Source organism: Quercus robur, chromosome 3, assembly GCF_932294415.1.
Source record: "Quercus robur chromosome 3, dhQueRobu3.1, whole genome shotgun sequence".
NCBI classification, from domain to species: Eukaryota; Viridiplantae; Streptophyta; class Magnoliopsida; order Fagales; family Fagaceae; genus Quercus; species Quercus robur.
Window position 1 is genome coordinate 39,961,219 of NC_065536.1, and position 25,412 is coordinate 39,986,630.

Consider the following 25,412-nt stretch of genomic DNA (forward strand, 5'->3'; position numbering starts at 1 on the left):
CACTTTCGAAGAGTAAACAATATCCATGAACCAATCAAAAGATTCTTCCTCCCAATCTTGCGGTGAACGACGAAAAAAAAATTCCAATGCAGCTGCCCACCAGACCAGCTCATAACCTCCACCACTAAAGAATCCCTTGCTCTACTAAGACCATAAAGTTCTTGAAAAGCCTCTTTGAGGGAACAATCCCCACACCACACGTGCTTCCAAAACTTCACTCTAGTACCATCACCCACATCATACCGTAACAGTTTAGAGAAGTTCAACTAGCCACTTCTAATAAACCTCTAGAGGCTAACACCATACGGACTAGTCACCTTTTTCGTCAACCAACCACCCCAAACATTCCCATATTTCGCCTCTATGACCCTCCTCCATAGCGCATCTGTCTCTAAACCATTCCTCCACAACCACTTGCCCAACAAAGTAGTGTTAAAACTTCTCAACCGTCTGATACCCAGCCCCCTAACCCACATTGGCTTGCAAACCTTACCCCATTTCACCAAGTGAAATTTAGAATCATCATTAATACCATTCCAAAGAAAATCTCTTTGTGGTTTCTCCATACGATTAGCAACCTTCCTAGGTATAGGAAGAATAGAAAGGAAATAAGTAGATAAGGAGGATAAGGCACTCTTAATAAGAGTGACCCTACCTCCCTTAGATAAATAAAGCCTCTTCCAACTTGCTAGCCGTCGTTCCATCTTCTCTAAAATAGGATTCCATATTGATATCTCCTTGAATTTGGCGCCCAAAGGAAGTCCCAAATATTTCAAAGGAAGGGAAGAATGCCTACAACCCAATAACCCCACTAGCACATCCAGATTATGTACCTCTCCAACTGGAACCAACTCTGATTTCCCCAAATTAATTTTTAACCTAGAAACCTCCTCAAATCTATTCAAAATCTCCCTCAAAGTAACTAACTGATTAGGATCAGTATCACAAAAAATAAGAATGTCATCCGCAAGTAGGAGATGAGACACCATAATCAAAGCACTAGTTGTAGAGCCTACAGAGAAGCCCGAAAACTATCCAAGAGCTACAGCCACATCCAACATACGACTCAAAGCCTCCATAACAACATCAAAAAGCAATAAAGATAGAGGATCCCCTCGCCTAATCCCCTTAGAGCTTCCACAAAAATCCAAAGGGCTCCCATTAATTAGTATAGAAAATTTAACAGTAGAAATGCAACACAAAATCCATTTTCTCCACTTATCTGAAAACCCACAACGCTGCAACATATACATAAGAAAACCCCAATTCACATGATCATACGTCTTCTCCACATCCAACTAAATGATAAAAAACCATCCATGTAGCAAGCCCTATTAAGATTATGGTCTAATTGTTGAGTTGTTGAAATACAGTGATATGGAACTTGGATGTTGTGAACAATCAAGTTGCTGCTATATGAATTTCTCATTCTACTTCAAAACAAAATTTCTGTATACTAATTGAACATCAATATCTTGGGTAAAGAACTGTAACTTGGCAGTCTTCACAAGCATGATGAAGAACAGAAAGGCCATTTATAAGTTATATCTATGGTAATTATGAACATTTGGAAGATAACAACTGATGTACAAACAAAAAGGCAGTTCAAGTGTTAATGCAAAAATAAAACACCATTCACATTTTGCATCAACTAGTTAAACTCGTACCTTGCTCCTTCAAGGAATTAATAATAATAATAATAATAATAATTATTATTATTATTATTATTATTATTTAAAAAAAAAAAAAAAACACCTTATAAGAAATCCACCAACAAGAAGAAATATAAACGACAGAACATCCAATTTCTGTCTACGAGCCATCTATAGCTTACATGCAGCATCAAAAACTCCTCCAACTAAAGACTGATAGTAGTAACCAGAAGTTAATGCTCATAAAATAGTTCACTCCAAAAATAAAAAATCTTATGAACTTACTTGTTTGTTGCAACCCACAGCAAAGCCAACAGCAGTGCTGAGCAACCCATCAATACCACTAGCTCCCCTATTCCCAGCCACCCGCAACCAGTGGAATGGTAGTTCTGAGTCCAACATTGAGGCTGAAAAACTATGAATACATTCTGACCAATTGTGTCCATACATATCTACATCACGTATTGCCATGCTATTCCCTACGAAAAGAGCAGACTTGGATGATAGTACTTCTGAAATCGTGCGTGCAGCTTGAGGTTCAGTCAATGAGTAGTGGGTGCTAATTTGAAATGATATCTCCCATGCAACCTACAAAATAGGTAAATGAAACTCAACGAGACACAGAGAAAGAGGGAGAAAAGACTGACAAAAACACTACTTTTTTTAATACTGAGTATTAATCAATATATACAACAAAAGAATTTTAAACCCCTGGAAGTGCAGGGAATCAAGGCATGATATATCACACTAAACAAAATCATTTACTTCACTCCAACAATGTGCGTCTCTAAGGTCAACCTAAGGAAAAAAAGGATCTGTTTAGTTCTCTCCAAAGAGGAGAAAACTGCAAAACAAGCGAGCTACTAAGGAGTTTTCCCTTTAGGGAAAATAAAACCTATAATTTAAATCTCAAAATGATGTCTTAAACTGGCACCACTGATTCAAACTCCTATAGGAACCATAAAATTCGTCATTCCAAGGGGAATGCTCCTCATAAACTTGGCCGTAAATAGGAAGGCTGGAGATTTTCTTCAGGTCCCACAAGTTTTTTTTTTTTTGGCCTTCACATGTGGGGTAATATTCAAGATTACTAATGATATCCAAAATTGAATTCAAAAAGTGATTTAGTCCGGTGGCATTTTAATGTTTAGTAGGGCTTAAGTTGACACTGATCAACCTGGATCAAACCATATCCAGCTTATTGCCACAGATGTTGCCATAGAAAAATATCAAAATGGGACAAAAGCACATAATAAATACAACATCATTGCCTGGGATCAATTACCATCATATTCAATATTTGTAGAAATGAGCTCCACTTGCTATTCTTATTTGGAGATGTAGCTTTAAGTAAACAACTGGCAAATTCAACAACAGTACTCTCAATCCTGTGAGTTACAATATGTGAAGGATCATGACGACATTGATGGCTGTCAACCATAATATATGAGCATGGAGAGCACTTCTCTAGCATCTGAGAAATACGCTTGCTTGTTATCCTACTCCCAACCTGTTTATAGTTCAAAATTAAGGCAATCAACAAACTTCACAATTGGCACTGATAGCATAATCATAAGAATGTATCCATTACAACAAACATATCCCATGTTCAGTCATTCTAAACATGATACCAAATAGAAATTTTTTTTTTTTTGGCAAGTGCCTCAAGTGAAAGCAAGACAACATCAAAGGGCCTTTATATCCTCACAACAGATCTCAGTCCCAATAGTGATTAAGTGGCATGGTAGTGATGACAACGAGTGAAACAACTTTACAATAGAGTTATGGCAGCAGCACAGCATGTCTTTGGTGGCATTGAGGAAAGTTTTCTAGAGCAGGGTGACGTCGAATGGAATGAAGGGCAAGTCGACTCTTTTTTTTTTTTAATGAGTTTTGAAAGGCAACGGGTCCGGACAGTTATATGGTCATTGAGGAATCGTGTTTAATGGATTTGAGGCTATCAAGGTGGAGAAAGGGCTTGGGTGCTGGCAAGTGGTGGTCAGGGATTTGTAGCGTGGGTGGCCGAATGGGCCATAGGGTGGCCGTTCAAGGTTAGGTTTCCTAGCAGAGAGGTCGAGGCTTTGGATGGTGGCTGGGTGTCCACAATGTGGGAGGTTTGAAACTCTAGTGAGTTTGGTTTGGTGATAAGGAAAAGAATTATGTTTTAATAGGCTAATCTTGGTAAGTAGTCATGTAGGCATACTTATTTAACTCTCACAGTTTAAATGAAGAGTAGCATAAATTAATTAGAATGACCTTGAATTATACACTGAAGTAGAAGGCATGGATTTTGAGTTAAAGAAGAAAGAAATTGACCTTGTAATCTATTTCCCCTTTTAACATCCTATGACTAATTATATTTCTCCTTTGATTTAACCCAATGCTTAATTCTTCCCTTGATTAAAAAAGAAAGATATTTAAAAAAAAATGAAAAAAAAGTATTGTATTCATACTATTATGAGTTTGTATTGAGTCAGCAATAAAATAGTAATATCAATGTAACAATTGTTAGTATATAGCTTAGTCTAGCCTAATCTATCAGGCTTAGTCCAGTATAATGTACTTGTACACTCATATTACTTATACTTCACACATACTTAGCCTATATAAGGCTCTCTATTGAATAATGTTATTTACACAAAATATACATCAATATACAGACTATTCAGTTTTTCTCTCTCTCACTTTATACTCTTAACATGGTATCAAAGCCATTGCTTTGACTTTCTGGTACCTACGGTCATCTCCGACGTTCTTCCGCTGCCCTTGCCTTCATCTAGTAATAGAAGCAAGTTACCGCCTTCAAGCCACAGCCACAACCACTGCAACCCTCAAATCTAGTATGTTCTCCCATCAAAACGTTGAACCACGGCCACGAATTGATTGATCAAACTATCCTGAGCAAAACCCAGCCTCTCGAGCCGGCTTCTCATGCACACACACATGCTGCTAAAGGTTCTCTGCGAGTTAAACATGCACCTCACGTGCCTCCATGCTCCACCAAAACCTGCCATGCATCGGAAATGTGCCACTAGGCGCTCCACACAGTCCACGCACCAAATCCAGTCTGTGTGACACCATGTTAGCCCTAAGGTGATGTCATCAGTGTGCGTTAGCATTCCGCATCAACAATAACGTCATCTTGCCACGTCATCAGTTTGCGTCAGCGTCCTGCATCAGCACACGTCATCCGTTGACCAGCTGCCGTTTGAACGTTGACTTAGACTGTTGACCGTTGACTTTGATTGTTGACCCAGCATTGACTTTTACCAAAAAGTCAAATTTTCAATAGGGCCTATCTTGCTCAGTTTTTTGTGTAGATTTCAATTTTGGATTCCATTTCTTCATTTGAGGTCTCTAAATCCCTCTTTTTTTTCATTTTCTTCATTATGGCTTAACAAAACGAACGAGACATTATACGTCCTATCACCATTATCTTGGATAGTCCTACTAGCTACATGCATAGTCTCAAAATATGACTGTTTTTCTTAAAAGCCGCAAACTATGGAGATATGTAATTGGTTTGATTCCCAAGCCAGTGCCAATACCTAATTCCAAAGCCACGACTGATGCCGATTCCTCCAAGACTACTATTGTAACAAAGGATGATTATGAAGCATGCCTAGAAGAATGAGAGAGTATTCAGAGTAAGATCTTGTCTTGTTTTATCAATACCTCTGTACCTTCCATTCATAGTCTTCTTCCTCGTCTTGGTACTGCTGAGACTGCTTGGATATTTTTGTCAAATCGCTACAATTGCATTAATGATTCAAGCCTAGAGTTCAACATTGAATCAAAGCTTTATCAAATGGGCCAAGAGATAGGTCAGTCTATTTCTGATTATTATTCTCAAACATCTTCTATATATGGGAACAACTCTCTGCTACAGATCCTCAACTATTGTATCCTGAGGACATTGAGCTCTCTACCAAATATCGGGATCGCCATCAATTTATGCATTTCATGATGGGTTTACGTAAGGATTTTGAGCTTACTAGGGCTTCTTTACTTTAGCCAATCTCCTACTCCTCTTGATGCTGCAGTCAAGAAGCTCATCTCCGAGGAGAACCATTGGCCTACTTATCACATGTCATCATCTGATCATGTGTTGGCTACACCTTCTCCTCCTCCACAGCTTCCCATTACTGCATTCACTACTCCTCCACAAATGAACTCTGGACATCCTACCTCTCAGTTTTCCAAAGGTACTCACTGCGAGTTTTGCCATGCCAAAGGCCATGATATCTCTGTTTGTCGCAAACTACAAAAATTCATGCAAGAGCAAAACAAAGCTCCTCTTCCTCGGGTAGCTGTTGTGTGTCCCTTAGATCTATCGGTTCCTATAGGTCTTTGGCTTCTTCACTTACTACAGCTGATATTGAGGCAATAGTTTAATAGGTTTTATCCCAAACTTCCACTGTCCTTTCGACATCTCAGGTAAACATTCTTGCCTTTTTGATATTGCATGTTGTAACTATATGAACCCTGATGAATCACAATTCTCTGATAAGGCACCCTTAGCACATCCCATTTCTATTTACACTGTTGATGGAACTCCTATGCCTGTTAGTCATAAAGGAACACTCTCTTCTCCTAGTTTATCCCTTAGTGACACTTTTCATATTTCAAAGTTGTTCTTCAATTTTCTTTCTATTGGTCAACTTTGTGAATTAGAAGTAGATATTCTATTTACTAATCATGGTGTGGATGTGCAGGATCCTCGGACGGGTCTAGTACCTAGAACAGGCCGTAAGGTTAGACATATGTTTAAAGTTCACGACTTGAAAATTCCTTCACAAGTTGTTTCTGCTGCTACTGCTACTACTGCCACCCTCTCGCCTGATTTATGGCATGCTCGTCTGGGTCATACTTCATTATCTCGTCTTCGGTTGTTAGCTTCTCAAGGTCATTTAGGTTTAGTTCAATTTCCAAAATTTGATTGTACTTCCTGTCATTTTGGCAAACAAACAAAATTGCCCATTAATAATAGTGACTTTTTTTCTACGCATTTTGATCTTATACATTCTGATATTTGGGGTCCTGCACCAGTTCCCACTGAGGGGGGATCTCGATATTGTCATATTTGTGGATGATTTTTTTCAATATACCTGGATTTATCTACTTCACCATAGGTCTGAACTTGTGTCCATTTACCAAACATTTCATAAAATGATTGAAACACAGTTCAATCGCATTGTTAAGATCTTTTAGTTAGATAATGCTCAAGAATATAATGATAAATTTTTCCTATCCTTTTTAGATAGCAATGGTACCCTCCCTCACCGGTTTTGTCCTTACAACTCTCAACAAAATGGTCGTGCAAAACGAAAACATAGTCACATTCTTGATTCTTGATGTTGTCCACACCCTTCTCATTTCTGCCTCTATTCTTGAGCACTTTTGGGGTGAGGCAGCACTCACTGCTGTTTACACTATTAATCGTATTCCTTCACCGACCACACACAACAAATCACCCTTTGAGCTCCTCTTTGGTCAAACTCTTGACTATTCCTCTCTTCGGGTTTTTGGTTGTGCTTATTTTGTTTCTCTTCCTCCTCATGGACGGACAAAGCTCCAACCTTGTGCTCGTCTTTGTTGCTTCCTTGGCTTTGGTGTATTCCAAAAGGGATTTCGTTGCTATGATCCCATAACTCATCGCCTTTGTGTCTCCCGTCATATTGAGTTTAGGGAACATCGTCCCTTCACAGGTCTTCAGTTTCCTATGTCCTCCCTCTTTATCACTGCTCTTTTGCTCTTGCCACCCTCTATAAGCCTCAAACCTATCGTGAAGCCCATACTAACCATCTTTGGCAACAAGTTATGTTGGAAGAAATAGATGCCTTTCACAAAAATCAAACTTGGGATATGGTTGATTTGCCTCCTGGTAAGTCTGTAGTAGGTTGTAGGTGGGTTTACAAAATCAAGACCAAGGTCAATGGATCTATTGAACGATACAAGGCTTGCCTAGTTGCTAAGGGCTTTACTCAAGAATATGGCATTGATTATGAGGAAACATTTGTTCCTGTTGCTTGCCTTACATCTGTCAGATGTCTCATTACTGTGGCCGTTGTTCGCCGTTGGCCTCTTTATTAGATAGATGTGAAGAATATTTTCCTCAATAAAGACCTCCAAGAAGTGTACATGCAACCACCCCTAACTATACTCACTCAGGTCATCAAGTTTGTCGCCATTGTCATGCTTTTCATGGCCTCAAGCAGGCTCCTTGGGCTTGGTTTGAAAAGTTTAGCTTAGTTGTTGCTCAACAGGGTTTCACTTCGAGTCCTCATGACACTGCTCTCTTCGTCTGAAGATCCTCTGATGGTATCACTTTTATTCTTCTTTACATTGATGACATGATTATTACAAAAGATGATTCTACAGGTATCCGCTCTCTTCAGAACTTCCTTAGTCAGCATTTTGAGATGAAAGTTCTGGGCACTCTCAACTATTTTCTTGGGTTTGAGGTTACCTTATCCTCTTATGGATACTATCTTTCCCAAGTTAAATATGTTTCTGATCTTCACTCCAAAGCCAGTATCACAGACAACAAGACTGTTTCCACTCCCTTGGAATACAATGCCAAGCTCACACCCTTGAATGGTGAACTTATATTAGATGCTACTTGTTATCGTCAGTTGCTTGGTAGTCTGATCTATCTCACTATCACTCGCCCTGATATTTCACATGTCATGAGTATGGTTAATAAGTTCATGGACACCCTAAATCCACTATGCTGCCGTTCTTCGGATTCTTCGATATGTTAAAGGCACACTTTATCATGGTTAACACTACTCTCGGTCTTCTCTCGAGCTCCATGCTTATTCAGATACGGTTTGGGCAGGTGATTTGACTAATTGATGCTCCATCACAGATTGTTGTTTCTTGTTGGGTACTTCTTTTGTGTCATGGCGTAGCAAGAAGCAGGATGTGGTTTCCCGTTCCAGTACCGAGGCCGAGTATCATGCCCTTACTAACACCACCTACGAGCTTGTCTAGTTTCGATGGCTCTTGGCTGACATGGATGCTACACAACCCACTACCACTTCTCTTTATTGTGATAATCGTAGTGCTATCTACATTGCTCATAACAATGTCTTCCATGAATGCACCAAGCACATTGAGATCGACTGTTACATCACTCGTCAACATCTCAAGAAAGGCAATCTCCAGTTGTTCTCCATCTCCTCTGCCAACCAACCTGTTGATATCTTAACCAAAACTCACCCGCTTGGTCGTCTTTGAGATCTTATATCCAAACTCCAGTTGGCTTCCTCCTTGCCACCTCGAGTTTGAGGGGGGATGTTAGTATATAGCTTAGTCTAGCCTAGCCCATCGAGCTTAGCCACTTGTAGTATACTCATATTACTTGTACTTTACACATACATAGCCTACATAAGGCTCTCTATTGTACAGTGTTATTTACACAAAATATACATCAATATACAGACTATTTAGTCTCTCTCTCTCACTTTATATTCTTAACAATGCCAACATATATATATATATATATAATATTTTGTGTTCTAGGATAATTACTTTGTCTACCCTAAACACACTTTATGAAATAACATATACAATCTTGTACAAACATTAATAGGAACATATTTCTAATCATAGTTTCTACTATCAATCATATGTGTCACATAATAATTACTTTTCTTATTTTTCTAATACCAACTGAGAGTGTGAATTCAAATGCATATTGAGGAACATCTTACTATTCACTATTTGACCTTGACTATGTAGTTAAATAGTTTTTAGTAAATCTTAAAACTTCCTATTACCATTTTGACAAATTCAATAAGAATTCCTTGTCCAAAGGAAGAAGCAGACCTTGTTAGCATTTTAGTGCTCCACACTATTCCAAGGAAAAGATGGTTGAGCTGTTGAGTGTAACACTTTATAATACAATTTGAATTCAAAAGAATTATCTGCCACAATCTTATCATGGTAATTTTTTGGGGTTCAATGAGACAACATGAGCCAAAGGAACAAATGGACAATTGCATGACCCGAAAACAAGAGGAATGCTCATACAATTTCTCCTCAGCTTACTCCTTAACAATTTACCTTTTGTCAAGACTTAGAAAAAGTAAAGAAAGTCTTTGAAGACCAAGCTGTCTTAATTTATTGAACGCCTTATTGCTGACGGTTCACAATGAGATTACTGCTTACCACATAGAAGACAATGTTGGTAATGAGATCTTGTAAGTAAAGAATGATGCAGTCAAGTTTTCTAACTGGCTTTTTTGTATTCATTTGATAAAATAGAGGTCAAGTTTTCTCCTTTCATCAACACTTAGAAAAACTAAAGAAAGCTGTTCAGGAGTGAGTTGTCAAGATTAGTAAGGATTGTGATGAAATTAGTAAACGCCTTAATGCATTATTTTTTACAGTTCGAAATAAGATGACTACTTCCCACTTAGAAGACAACATTGATAATGAGATCTTGGTAATAAAGGATGATGTGGACGAGATTCCTAGCTAACCTTTTTTGTATTCATTTGATAAAATAGGGCCCGAGTTTTCTCCACTAGAGGAAGGAGGATGCAAGATGCACAAGGAGGATATCTCCATTGGAAACACCTAGAGGTGTTAACTAGTTGATCTACAAGGCTCTTGGCATAGTGAATTTTAGAGTCAGTTGTAGTTTTTGGTCAAATTCTATTTTAGGTATTACTTTCTCCATCCCAAATTTTTAGTTCTCTGTTCCATTTTGGAAAGTCCCAAAATGAAGCCATCTTTGAAAAGTCAAAAAACAATTTTCTCATGCCTTTCACTCAATAACCTTCTTTCACTAATGCTTCATTTGTTTCGTTGGAAAATGATTTTAGTTGAAAACGTTTTAATAATCAAGTGTTTAGGTGTTCATGAAAATGCTTCGAAAATCATTTTTAGTGTTTGTTTTGTCGTAAAATGAAAAAATATCCTAATAGTTTAAGCTTTTAGAATTGTGTGATTAAATGATTAAGTTTACCATATCCTAATACTTTAATCTTTTAGGACAATCGGTAATTTAACAGCTTCAATCAATATTTGTCACATTTCTACAAAGATACTAAGAACTAACACAAAAGGCACTAAATATTAGCCAGGAAAGAAAAGGGTGAAGGTATACCTGAATAATCACATCAGCCTGCAACCAATCTCTGACAGAATCTGAAAGCAGAGCATGATCAAGATGATCAACAAAAATAAATTCCTGTTCAAGTTCAGAAAAAGCCAAAAGCTTTCTCAGTCTTAATCCTGACAAGATGTCAGGAATAGTAGGCCATGAAAGGTGTTTGGACAAGAGAATAGCTGCCCATATGTCATCCTCTGTATGCATCGCACCAATAAGTAGAAGCCCATTCTTAGCCCTTTGAACAACATTTAAAACCTCTGCCATTCGGCCATGAGTATCATTACACACATGAGAATGCCGCACTTGAATATATTTAGTAAATGGTTCAGCACTAGACATCCAAAAGCCTAATCCCTTCAAACAGCTTGGCATCCATATACTTGGACTATTTTCCAGGGGCTCCCTGAAAGGGCAGTTAATATGAACAGGACCACGAGGTGAAGAGGTTGCCCAATGTACAGCAGAGTCAATGGTGGTAAGTAACACACGTGCAGGAACCTGATCAGTGGCTGCAGGAAGACTGAAGAAAAACCTCACAAAAGAACCAAAATGGTTTACCTAATCCAAATTCAAAAATTTTCATTCATGAGTATGGTAATAATAATTTTGGAGCAAACTAAATATCCATAGTCTCATTCCAATAACTAATCCACTCCCCCATGCAACTATGCCCTAATAGAAATCAGAATTTCGAATTGCTTCATTAAGTTAGACTTACAAAATAAATAAAGCAACGAGAAAAGGATAAGAATAATACACGATGTTACGATAAAAAAGAGCTAGCATAATCATAGTGAACCAACCCAAAATCTAGCATCACCAGCCAAATTACAATCATCTTTCAAGTAATGACATACTTATGAATTATCACAGAGAAATAGGTCCATAGATACATATTCCATCACACAAGACTGAAGCATACAGGTACATGCAGTTTTAGCCATTATCAATTGATGATGCAAGAACCGGAATGACTCTCATGAACTACATTTGGGGACACAAAATGGAAGAAAACTTTATTTACTTTGCAGATCTCTTCTGTTTTTAAGCTTGAAATGCAAGAGAACAAGAGGGAGACCAAATAGGCTCATCATTTATATGTTAGTGTAGATATGCAAAACAGATTTTTGAGTAATACATTTTATACCAACACAGCATCAAATCCTACGCCATTTTTTGTATAAGCAAGCATTGATAGTAATTGACAGAGAAAAGAAAATCACCAACTCCCCATTGTCAAAATCAGATACTAAAAAGAGGTTGTTAAACACCACAAAATACAATTGTTCATTATATTTATAATATTGAAAAATAGTTAGCTTTATGAGGCATATACTATGCTGCAATAAGTTAAAATTTGAGAATACTATAATGGACTGAATTTAATGTCCCATACCTGATTAATTGACTGGTTTGCTCCAGCATCCTGCAACTCAGGAGGGCGATCTGCAGTGAGCAACAGAAGTGGTACAAAATCTTGACTAGCCTCCACAACCTGTACATTGTCTCTTATATTGTATTATAATTAATCTAAACTAAGCTACGTGTGTTATAAGCAATGTTATGTGCAAAATCCAAGTTTCAGGACAAAACATAAATGAGGAATATCTTCTTCTTCTTTTTTTTAATTATAAAATGAGGAATGAAAACTAAAGTAAATACTTATGATAAGAAGAACTGTGATAGCGGACAATGGTCAAAGTATGTCACTAGAAGGGGGAAAAAAAAGATGTTATGGTTGAAGTTCTGTACCATAATCATGAATTGACAAGATCAAGCCCACCTAAATGATGACAGTAAATTGAATGTATTTCATACTTGCTATATTTTCATTTACAGCTAAAAGATGGTATACATAATAGTAATTTAACCCATAAATATTCAATGAAACTCACAGCAGGAAGAAGATTTGAAACTGCAGTGCCAGATGATGTTATGACTACTGCTGGGTTGTGAGATCCTCTTGCATAACCAACAGCATGAAATGCAAGCGAGCGCTCATCAAAACATGCAATGCATGTTATTAGGGGATGAGTGGAAGCAGCAACAGCAAGGGGAGATGATCTTGATCCTGGAGCTACACAAAAATACTACAACAAAGAATAAATCAGACATGTACCTCAATAGAGTTAGACCAGATTTAAAACACTTAATCTCACCGTTAAACCAAGTCGAGAGCATTCTTCAATTATAAGTGATGCCCAAACAGTGTTGATATTGGCACAGTCTCGTGCTGAGTAACACATTTCACTTGTATGATCCAACTGATAGTACAAAGAGACATACAACCTGAACAATCTTCAACAAAAATTTGTTCCTTCTAAAATCATTAAGTTAAAACCTCAATATAATTAACAATAGAAGTATAAAAGGCTTGATACCATCAGCCAACCAAAACACAGAAACAACTAGACCAAATGTGTAAAATGAAATATAGAATTGAGGTAGAGCAAGCACTTGCTTCACATGCCAATGGCACAGGGTTTGACTCCCCGTGTCTCAACCTTAATTATATAAGATAAAAAAAAATTCAAAAAAAGAAAAGAAAGTGTAGTGTAATATAAAACTGACAAGGTGAAGTAGCAAGCTTCTTAATAGAGAAAATTAGTTATTCTGAACGCAATATTAAATCCCCCCAGGGGAAAAAAAAGTCATTGGTTCCCCACCTAAAGGGATTGGTTATGTAAACGAATGCATTTCAAAACTAATCAAATTGGCATTGAGTCAAAGAAGAAGAAATAAAAGTAAACAAATTGCATGAAAGTTTATCAGCCAAATAGATTTTGAACAAGAAAGATTGCCAAACCGAGTACATTGGAGATGTACCATGGGGGCACAAATCAGGAAACAAAAAAACAACGGTCAAGAAACAAAGAAAATGAAGAACAAGAAAGATGAGAAAAAACCACACTCCATTCAAAGAGAGTGTGTAAGAAGAAAGACTTAATCTCCAGCAAAGAGCGTTCACAACCCTCAAAACTTCTAGCATTCCTTTCACGCCAAATGCACCAAATCAAGCAATGAGGCACTAGTTTCCAAACATCTATATGACGATGTCGCAAAAACTTTCTTTGCCAAGCCTCAAACAACTCAAGAACAGTATGAGGCATATAACCCATTGAATACCAAACAAGCAGAAGACCAAGGACCACAACTTCCAAGTTATGGAGCAATGAAGTAGAAGATGATCCACCGACTCCCCACACCTCTTACACATATAAAACCAGTCAAGCACCATCACTCGTCTTTTACAAAGGTTGTCTGTTGTTAAGATCTTACCTAAGGAAGCAGACCAAGAAAAGAAAGCCACCCCTGGAGGAACCTTCGATTGCCATATCATTCTCCATGGAAAGAAACAAGAGTAGGAGGGTAGAAGGACCTATAATAACCTCTAACCTCAAAACCTCCATTCCTTGCAGGTTTCCAACAAACCTTATTAAGGCCAAACCCCTGCACTGTCGAAGAATAGACCAACCCCATAAACCGGTCGAAGGCTTCTTCTTCCCAATCTTGTGGTGGACGACGAAATTGTACATTCCAGTGAAACCTCCCAGCAGACCAACCCATAACTTCAGCCACTGAGGAATCCTTTGACCTACTAAGACGATAAAGCTTTGGGAAGGCCTCTTAGAGAGTACAATCCCCACACCACACATGCTTCCAAAATTTCACTCTAGTACCATCCCCTACATCATAAACAAGGAGTTTAGAGAAGATCAATCAGCCACTTCTAATGTATCTCCACAGGCTGACCCCATAAGGACTTGTCACCTTTTTCATACACCAACCACCCCAAATGTTCCCATATTTTGCCTTTATAACCCTCCTTCATAAAGCATCAGTCTCCATGCCATACTTCCACAACCATTTACCTAGCAAGGCATAATTAAAGTTCCCCAACCTTCTTATACCCAACCCCCCCACTTACAAAGGCCTACAAACCTTGGCCCAATTAACTAAATGTATTTTAGGTTCACCACCAATCCCATTTCACAGAAAGTTCTCTGTAATTTCTCCATACGCTTTGCCACCTTCCCTGGTAAAGGAAAAAGGGAAAGAAAGTAAGTAGGTAAAGACGAGAGTGAGCTTTTAATGAGTGTCACCTTACCCCCTTTAGATAAATACATTCTCTTCCAACCTGCTAATCTCCTCTCCATTCTCTCTAGAATAGGATTCCAAACAGATAAATCCTTAAATTTTGCACCTAATGGAAGGCCCAAATATTTCAAGGGCAAAGAAGACTGCCCACACCGCAACAAACCCACCAAAGCCTCCAAATTGTGTACCCCACCAACAGGAACTAGCTCAGACTTCCCAAAATTAATATGAAGTCCTGACACCTTCTTAAATCTAGCAAGAATCGCCCTCAAATTAGCAATCTAAGAAGGTTTAGCATCACAAAAAATCAGTGTCATCTGCAAATAAAAGATGAGACACCATCACTAATGAACCAGCCGTACTACCCACAAAAAAACCTGAAAATTGCCCGTCGGAGGCAACCACATCCAACATACGGCTTAATGCCTCCATCACAATATCAAACAACAATGAAGATAAAGGATCCCCTTGCGGAAGCCCCCTAGAACTTCCAAAGAAATCAGAGGGGCTACCATTGATTAGAATGGAAAACTTTACAATTGAAATGCAATACCTTATCCATTTTCTCCATTTCTCTAACACAAAAAACTCTAGATTTTTGCCTCCAACTTATTTCTTCCAATAGAGTAGTTCTAACTCATCACGAATTCTTCCCATTTCTACCCTTTCCTCCGCTGATAAACCCCGACTCTCCTCCATATTCTCTAAAGCACTTAGGTCATTCCACAATTTTTTAATCCGAACTTCAACATGACCAAACACCTCCACATTCCATCTTTTGAAATCATTTTTTAAGAGCTTCAATTTATTGGCCAGAATGAAACTCGGTGCACCATAAACCTAATAGGAATCCCACCAAGACCAAACCCTATCCACAAAACCTTCATCCTTAAGCCACATATTCTCAAATCTAAACAGCATACTCCCTCTCTGAAAAGATCCACCCTTAAGGACAATTGGAAAATGATCCGAGCACAACCTAGACATTCGTCTTTGAGAAATTGTTGGAAACTTATCCTCCCAATCTGCAGAAAACAAAAATCTATCCAGCCTAGCCTTCGAGACAACTTCTCTAGAATTTGACCAAGTAAAAGAACCCCCTTGCAATGGCAGATCAATGAGACCCTATTCCGAAATAAAACTGGAGAACTCTCGCATAGCAGTAGTGAAGGAATTAGACCCCAATCGTTCAGAAGGAAACCTAACCACATTAAAGTCCCCACCCACACACCATGGGGCACTCCACCAGCTTTTCAAGTCACAGAGTTCCTCCCATAAAAACCTCCTGTCTCTGTGTAAATTAGGACCGTAAACACTAGTAAACGCCCAAACAAACTGATCTGACACAGTTGTAAACTTACAAGAAACCGAAAATCTCCCCACTGCTTCCTCCATTTTATTCACTACCTAAGTATCCCATATCACTAACACCCCACCAGAAGCTTCACAAGAACTTAAGTAAGACCAGTCAACATGTTGTCCACCCCACAAGCTACGAATTACCGCTCTATTAATTAGCCCCATTTTGTTTTCTTGAAGACAAACCACATCTAGCCCCCACTTTCTAATCAAGTTTCTAACCCTGAGCCTTTTATCCTGCTTGTTCAACCCTCTTACGTTCCAAAAAATAATCTTCACACTCATTGATAAGACACTACAGCCCGCTCAAAACTTGCACTCCTTGCTTTATTTGGATCATACTCACCATTCAAAGATGTCAACAAATTCTTCAACTCTTGTTGACCTTTCTGGCCTAACTTGACCAACTTCGTCTGATCACCCACCACACGTTTCTTTTTATCTTTCTTTCTGGCCTCAATGGCTAATAACAATCCTGTAATCTGCTCCTCAAAACCTTCCAATGAAGTGCCCATAAATTTCTTGAAAGCCTTTATCCTATTGGTTACCCAATGTGATAGTTGGCAACTATCCACACTCTCCTTACACCCAATCTCCTTCACATGACTAGACTTCAACTCCGTCGGACCTTCCATGGCCAAAGGTACCACAACTAATGGCTCATCACCACCCTCACACGACCTCAACCTTTCACCAACTTCCCATAACTCACTCTCTGACCCAGGAAAATACTCTACTAGCCCCTCACACTCATCTACTCAACTAACCCTTTGCCCTTCATAAGTACTAGAATCATTACCTGGTACACAGTCTCCGTCCAAACTTAAGCTGACTGACATACTATCTGGAGAATGATACAAAGACAATGGGATCACTAATTGCCTACCAACACATAATTGTAATATCCAGTCTTTGGAATTACCTCAAGACTTATCCAAGTCTCCTACCAATTCCCTTATAATTGGGCCAGGTATTTGAGCTCCCTCAAAATCAGAAGTACCCGGTCCTTCCAAACCCACAAAATCCTCCTCCCCAACCTCCGATGCCACTAAAGAATCCAAAGATACTAGCGCCGATACTATCAGGTTCATTACCGGTTCCGATATCATGGCCTATGACACCACCGGCACCAACTTCAACCCACTCAGCTCACTAATCGGCGATATTTGATCATGGGAGGCTTGGGCCACCACCACTGGTCCAGTCGACGCATTGGGTGGCTGAGCTAATGTGATACTTCCTCCATAGCCATAAAAGAAAGATGTGTTGTCCCACTTCAATTCCTCACTTACATGGCTGAAATACGGTGTTACGTAATTCCCATGGATGTAGGGCAGATTATCTTAGATAGACCTTGGCTTTATGATTTGGATGTCACCCTTCATGGGCGATCCAACTCTTGCTCATTTGTGTTTGAAGGTAAGAAAATTGTGCTCAATCCTTTGAAACCCAAGCCAATTGACATGAGCAAGAAGACAGAGGCCCCAAAGGCGAAAGGCTTGAACATCATAAACCCAAAGGCATTTGAACGGATAGCAATTCAAGAATCCGTTGTGTTTGTCTTAGTTGTCAAGGAACTTCAAGGAGAAACCCGTGAGGAGCAACCTGAAGAAGTTCAGTTAGTGCTCCAGGAATTTAAGGATGTTTTCCCTGAGGACCTCCCTGATCATTTACTGCCCATGCGTGACATACAACACGCCATAGATTTTGTGCCCAGAGCGACCCTACCAAACTTGCCTCACTATAGGATGAGCCCTACAGAGCATGCCGAGTTGCAAAGGCAAGTAGAAGAACTACTTAGGAAGGGTTTTGTTCACGTAAGTATGAGTCCTTGTGCAGTCCCTGCACTCTTAACTCCAAAGAAAGATGGAACTTGGAGGATATGCGTTGATAGTCGTGCCATCAAAAATATCACTGTGAAATATCGTTTTCCCATCCCTCGGTTGGATGACATGTTGGATATGATGGCTGAAGCAACGATCTTCTCAAAAATAGACTTGAAAAGCAGCTATCATCAAATTAGGGTTCGTCCTGGTGATGGGTGGAAAACTGCCTTCAAGACAAAAGATGGTTTATATGAGTGGATAGTCATGCCTTTTGGATTGTCCAATACCCCTAGTACCTTTATGAGAGTGATGACTCAAGTGCTCAAGCCTTTTATGGGGAAATTCTTGGTTGTGTACTTTGATGACATCCTCATCTATAGCAATTCTAAGAAGCAACACCTAGACCACCAAACTCAAGTTTGTACTACCCTTAGGAAGGAGAGTTTATATGGCAACCTCAAGAAGTGCTCTTTCTTTACCAATAAAGTCGTCTTCCTAGGTTTCATAGTATCCTCTGAAGGAATTTTTGCCGACCCCCAAAAGGTTCAAGCGATTGTGGATTGGCCCGAGCCCAAAAATATCCATGAAATTCGAAGCTTTCACGGGCTTGCTTCCTTTTATCGCCGATTCATCAAAGGGTTTAGTACCATTATATCCCCCATCACTGATTGTTGCATGAAACAAGGGGAGTTTATTTGGACAAAAGTTGCTATGAAGGCTTTCAATGAGGTCAAGCAAAAGATAGGCACCTGTCATGCATCTCCCTGATTTTACCAAACTTTTTGAAGTGGAATGTGATGCCTCAGGTATTGGTATAGAGGGAGTACTTAGTCAAGAGCACCACCCAATTGCTTATTTTAGTGAGAAATTGAATGATGCTAAGCAAAAGTACTCCACTTATGACAAAGAATGCCATTATTCGAGCTCTTTGGCATTGGCGCCATTACCTGTTGTCTCAAAAATTTGTTATCTACTCTAATCATGAAGCTTTGCACTATCTCCAGTCCCAAAGTAGCTGAATTTTAGGCATGGTAGCTGGGTTGAATTTTTGCAACGCTACCACTTTGTGGTGAAACATAGGGCGGTAGTTGAGAATAAGATTGCTAATGCACTAAGTCAAAAGGTGTCTTTGCTGTCAATCATGAGTGTTAAGGTTACTGGGTTTGAACGACTCAAAGATGACTATGAGTCCTGCCCAGATTTTGGGGAGCTCTACACTAGCCTGCGTAATGCCTCACGGCCAGTTCTGGATGATTATATCCTTCAGGATGGTTACTTGTTCAAAGCCAACAAGTTATGTATCTCTCGGTCTTCAGTGAGAGATTTCCCAGTTTGGGAGATACATGCGGGAGGCCTTGCAGGTCATTTTGGCCGAGACAAAACAATTAAGGAAGTCGTCAATTCTATTGGCCTGGTCTTAAGAGGGGCGTTGCCAAGATAGTTGGTAAATGTTGTACATGTCAACTAGCCAAACATCACAAGCAAAACACTGGCTTGTACACGCCTCTACTTGTGCCAGATCGCCCATGGCAGGATGTGAGTATGGACTTTGTGTTAGGATTGCCCCGCACCTTTAGGAAGCGTGATTATATTCTATTAGTTGTTGATCACTTCTCTAAGATGGCTCATTTCCTACCATGTTCTAAGACCTCTGATACTTCTAAGATTGCAAAGCTCTACTTTGATGAGATTGTCAAACTTTATGGACTTCCCAAAACCATAATATTTGATAGGGATGTTTGCTTCATGAGTTATTTTTGGAAGACCTTGTGGCATTTAGTAGGCACCAAATTGAAATTTTCCATAGCATTTCATCCTTAAACTGATGGTCAAACTGAGGTGGTTAATCGTAGTCTAGGCAACCTCCTTCGGTGTCTAGTGGGTGAAGCCAATCGGAATTGGGACTCAATTCTTCCTATAGCCCAACTTGCATATAATAGCTTTGTCAATAGGTCTATAGGCACTAGTCCTTTTGAGGTTGTGCATGGATATACACCTAGGAAGCCCTTAGATCTTTTGCCCATATCCCCACATGTTAGGATTTCTGAATCTGCTGAGGCATTTGTATGACATATTCATGATTTGCATAATAAGATTCGCAAAAAAATTCAAGTAAGTAACTCTCAATATAAAATTCATGCTAACATTCATCAGCGTCATGCAAAGTTTCAGGTAGGGGATTATGTCATGATTCGGATTCGACCTAAATGGTTTCCTTTTAAGACCGTTAAGAAATTGCAGACTCGTAGTGTCGGTCCATTCAAGGTATTGAAATGAATGGGCCCAAATGCATATGTCATTGACCTTCCTCATGATTATGGTATTAGCTCCTCCTTTAATATTGAGGATCTAGTTGCTTATAAAAGTCCCACAGCTATTCCTAATACCCCTTTTGATGAGCCTTTGCTTGATCTTATTGATGCCCCTATTACCCTTAAATCTATCCTATGCACATAAAGAATCTATTGATGCTATTTTAGATGAGTAGATTGTTTCTACCCGGGATGGAGGAGTTCACCATTTCCTAGTTCGATGGCGAGGGCGACCAGATTCTGATTGCACATAGATTACTCGAGATGAGTTACAGTGACTGAATCCTAACTTGCTGGAGTACCATCAGAGCTCTTCAGATTTCCACTCAACAGGATTAAGTTCTTCTCACCTAGGGGGAGTTAGTGCGGACACAAGGTACAAGCCCCCAATTATACGCATGTATGGGAGGAAGAGCAAAAAGAAGACAGCCCAATCTGTGACCTTAAGAATGGAGCCTATTAGTTATTGGGCTTGAGATTAAACAAGCCCGAACATTTAATAATTAGGGTTTCTTTATGCATTTTATTGTTAGCTACTTAAGCACTTTTTCTGATTATTGTAAGACAGCTTTTGAGAATTATTAAAAACGTGTTTCTTTTACACTGGTGCCAACTCCAGTTTTGCTTGGTACTAACTCCAAGCAACCCTTAGGTGCTGACTCCTAGGGTTTATCCTTTGTTCTATTGTTGTTTAATTGCTCCATTGAAACAGTGTGGTTGTCCTACGTCAAAGTGGGTCCCAACATATGAGATTTTTAACATTTTAAATAGGAGATAAGGCATAGACAACGATCAAACTCAAAATCTCCTGCTTTGATACTATAATAAGTTACCGAATGTCCCAAAAACTTAAGCTATTAGGAAATGGTGAATTGAATCATTTAACCACAATTCTAACAACTACTATCCTCCAAATTATTTGAATGAAGGGAAAGAATCATATAATAACATTAGCTTGATGAATTAAATATAATGTAGTAATAATCTCACTCTGTTTTTTACTGATCCTTCTTTCTAAAAAAATATTCTCTTTCTTATCAAAAAATAATCACACTCCATTTCTCATCTATAAGGAATCATGGGTCAAAGCATGAATCTAATGTCTTTCCTTTGCTTCCTTTATTCTTCTTCTTGTTTTTTGGTAACTGAAACCATTCCAATATCAGCATCAGTTCAATATTGAACAGGTCCCAACTCACGCGTATAAGACTTTGTATTTCAAATGTTCACAAATGTGTGAAAATCTAACTTCATAATGGGCATACCACCATCATCAGTATCATAATAGCAATGATAATGATGATTTTAAATTACAGCCAAACACACCCCCAGAACCTCACATGTCCCATCTAAGTTTTCATCAATTTTTAGTGATGGCTCATGTCTTGTATTTCCAGTGACATACATAATATACATTAGGCAGCACAAGTCTGAAGACTATTGATGAAATGAGATATTTTAAATCTTTTAGTTTCCTAAAACAAAAGATTGTGTACTTAATTTATACTGCATATGCACAATGCAAAAGCAACCAATGCTTTATTACTTTACTTCTGACTCCAAGTATGTGGCATTTGACCAAGCCCACTTGTGTATCTGTGAGTGGATGAACAAAATATTTAAAAAGATATGTTTTCTATAACATAAAAGCACCATACCATGTTCCTGGCAATAGTAATGGTTGGTGAAAGCCTGATACAGAATTGATAGGAAGATGGACCCTCTTTCTGCAATATTACAGCAGGAACTTAGAAACAAACAGCTTACAAATGGCTCTAATCAACGATACTTATAGAATAATAACAATGTTCACAATGGCGCAGTAATTATGAGCCAAAACTCACTATTGAAAATTGAGAGATAAATATAAAGGATGAAAATTACCAAGAAAAAGAGGATACCAGTTCCATAATGCCATCCATGACTTCTCTGCCATCTTTTGAAAGAAGGTTCATGTATACCTACACAATCATCTTGATCAATGATAGAACAATTAAACAAATCAACTCAACCAGACGTCTCCCCTTATAAAAGCTAGGTTGAGGGTGAGGTCATGGATTCAAGACCCATCAGGTGCTTGTGTAACTCAATTCTTGTAGGACACAATGATACCAGATATGCATACAATATGATACAGACATGATGATACAAATCAATTCAAAAGGATACAATACAACATATACTTCACATAATTAATATATAAATAACTATATTTAAATAAATTATAGACTCAAAAAAAAAAGAGTCAACTATAAAACTTAATAAGAAGATACTCCCTCCTTCCTAAAAATGTCCTGTTTTTCATTTTTGGGACATCCTAAAATAAATGTCCACTTTCGAGAATTGGAATCACATTTTTCTCAACTATCCACATCTTTTTCAAAAAAATAATAATTATTATTATTATTAAAAGTCATTCTAAACTATCCAAATCTTTTTCTTTTTCTTTTTCTCTTTTTTTTTTTTTCTTTTTGATAGGTAAGAAAAAATATTATTAAAAATGTAGTAGTAGGAAAAATACACAAGGTTCACGATAGTGAACAAAGAAAGAGCAGAAAGTAAAAAAAAAACAAACAGAAGCAAATAGACACTAAGCTATTCTAAGAGACACAAAATATCCAAATCTAAATCTTTTTTTTTCATTCTAAACTATCCAGATCTTTTTCAAAATAATAATAATAATAATTAAAAGTCATGCATATATATTATATAGATTGCATAACATTTTAATAAGATTAATTTTGGAAGTCAATTGTATTTTTATTCATCCATTGAATTCTATTGTAGGTCTAATTACTTAACTCCCTTATTAGTATTTTATTTAATTTCTTAAAGTCAAGGGTATTTTTGTAATTCAATAACTAAGCTTTTCCAAGTCTATTAGAATTAGGTTTAGCTCAAAATAGGCAATATAAGCACACTATTGTATTCCAATGGAGACAAGCTGCTTGAGTAATAAAATTTATTGTTGGAATCTTTCCTTCAATGGCTTGGTGTTGATTCCAAGCAACCCTATGTGCACATTCCTAGGTTTTGTTTCTCTTGTTTTGTGTCAATTCCAAGCAAGCCTTGCTGCTAAATCGCTGATTCCTAGGTGACGCAAAAAGTACAAATAATTTTTTATTTTAATTTAGTTCTATTTATATTTGGAAGTAGATAGTGTTTCTATTAGACACTTGGATTTTATTTTAGGTCTTATTACTTAATTAGGTTAATTAGTATCTTATTTAATTTCCTAGAGTTAAGGGTATTTTTGTAATTCAATAATTGAGATTTCCCAAGTCAATTAAAATTAGGGTTTCCTAAGTCAACTAGAATTTAGGATAAGTTATAAATCATAATCTATATAAGTATAGCATTGTAAACCTATGGAGAAAGTTCAATTGATTAATAAAATTTCTCTTAGAATTTTCCAATGGTCTAGTACCAACTCCAGCCAACCCTAAGTGCTAACTCCTAGAATTTTTTCTCCCTTGCTTAGTGTTGACTTCAAGCATGCCATCAGTCTTGTAAAGTTCTAACTAAATTGAAATTTATATTCTTAAAGTTTTGGGTAATTTTGATTCTAGAAAGTCTCGCCAAATTTCTAACTTGGCATTAACTCCACTTTTAGTTTCATCCACTAAAACTATATCATCTACAAAAGAACTATTGACTACAATTGGAAAAAAAAAATTATAAATCTAAATGTGTAATATCCAATTGACTAATGTATTCATGTGCCAATTAATGTTGGCATTTCAAACAACAATGAATCACCAATGACAGAATTTATCTAAAAACTTAAAATCCATACCATTGTAACAGTTTTATCCTCCACAACTTTGAGCTTTCTGAGAGTAGACCTTATGCTTTCAGAGTGACATTTATCTGTAGTCAACCAAGAATGACAACTGGCCTGAAGAGAAAAGATTATAATAAAGATGTTATACACATGTAGATAGAAATTACGTTTGAAGACCACTTCTTGTAATAGAAGTCTATAACTTATGCTCCGTTTGTCTCAAAATAAAATATTTTCCAAAAATTATTTTACACATTTTACCATGTTTGTTTAGGTGAAAAATATGGGCAACTGTAAAATATTTTCTAGTCAAACTGTAAGACTCAGACTCTCAAAAGTAAAATGTCTTACGCTTAAATCAAACATAAAACATTTTACGCTTTTTTTTTTTTGGATAGGTAAGAAAGATGTGTATTCGAAAAACTGCTAAATGCAAAGTAGCACTAGCATATCAAAAGTACAAAAAAAGATGGAAAAGCAAAAACATAAAAAAGCACTAATTATAAAGAGAAGAGAGCTAAGGAATAAAGGAAGAGAATCACTAGATTTGAGTCCCCAAGCTAAAAAAAACATTTTACGCTTTCTTTCTCTCACACAACTCTCCCTCTCTCCCCTCTCTCACTCTTTGCTCTTCCCACAAACCAGACCACTGAGCCACTACCGAACCACTCATCACCGGCCACCAATCCATTCGTTAGCGCCAGCTCCACCTCTACCATAGTTTGCTTCACCCACCGAATCTCAATTCGACCTTCAAAAGTTTTCTTCTTTTTTTGGATGGTTTTTGGGTTGTGGCTGGTAGCTGGGTTTGTGGATTGTGGTGGGTGGCTAGGTCATTTGTGGGTTGTGGTGGGTGGCTGGTTCGTGGCTGGGTTCACAGTTGTGGCTGGGTTCGTGTGTGGGTTGTGGTGAGTAGCTGGGTTGCGGTGGGTGTTGGGTTTGTGGGTGGGTCACAATGGTGGCTGGGTTCATGGTTTCGTGTGTGCTAATCTGGTGGTGGTTTGGGTAGTTGGTGGAGTGGCAGTGGGTTGGTTTTCGCTGGATCTAGTGGTGGTTGCTTGGATTTGATCGGTTGTGAAATTAGGAAAATTTTTTCATTTTGCTATGAAACAAACACTTGAAAATGATTTCTTTACATTTTCAAAAATGCAACCAAACATGATAAAATGAAAAAAAAAAAATTTAGTAAAATATTTTACTTCGAAACAAACAAAGCCTTAGCCCCCTGGTCCACCCCACCTTAAGAAGGAAATATTT

General features: G+C 38.0%; 1 protein-coding gene across 6 annotated transcripts in view; it reads right to left on the reverse strand.

Moving 5' to 3' along the window:
* LOC126718007 (protein PHYLLO, chloroplastic) overlaps positions 1-25,412 on the reverse strand; it is a 50,528-nt gene that overhangs the window by 21,789 nt on the left and 3,327 nt on the right. For 5 of the 6 annotated variants that reach the window (XM_050420027.1, XM_050420026.1, XM_050420025.1 and 2 more), the window contains 9 exons: positions 24,168-24,269; positions 22,273-22,332; positions 22,030-22,098; positions 12,936-13,040; positions 12,672-12,866; positions 12,173-12,271; positions 10,771-11,334; positions 2,938-3,162; positions 1,938-2,240 (listed from right to left, as the gene is read on the reverse strand). In XM_050420027.1, coding sequence (XP_050275984.1) covers positions 1,938-2,240; positions 2,938-3,162; positions 10,771-11,334; positions 12,173-12,271; positions 12,672-12,866; positions 12,936-13,040; positions 22,030-22,098; positions 22,273-22,332; positions 24,168-24,269 — 1,722 coding nt within the window. Of the gene's footprint in view, positions 1-1,937; positions 2,241-2,937; positions 3,163-10,770; positions 11,335-12,172; positions 12,272-12,671; positions 12,867-12,935; positions 13,041-22,029; positions 22,099-22,255; positions 22,333-24,167; positions 24,270-25,412 lie in introns of those variants that run through there. The other variant, XM_050420031.1, reaches the window with a different exon arrangement.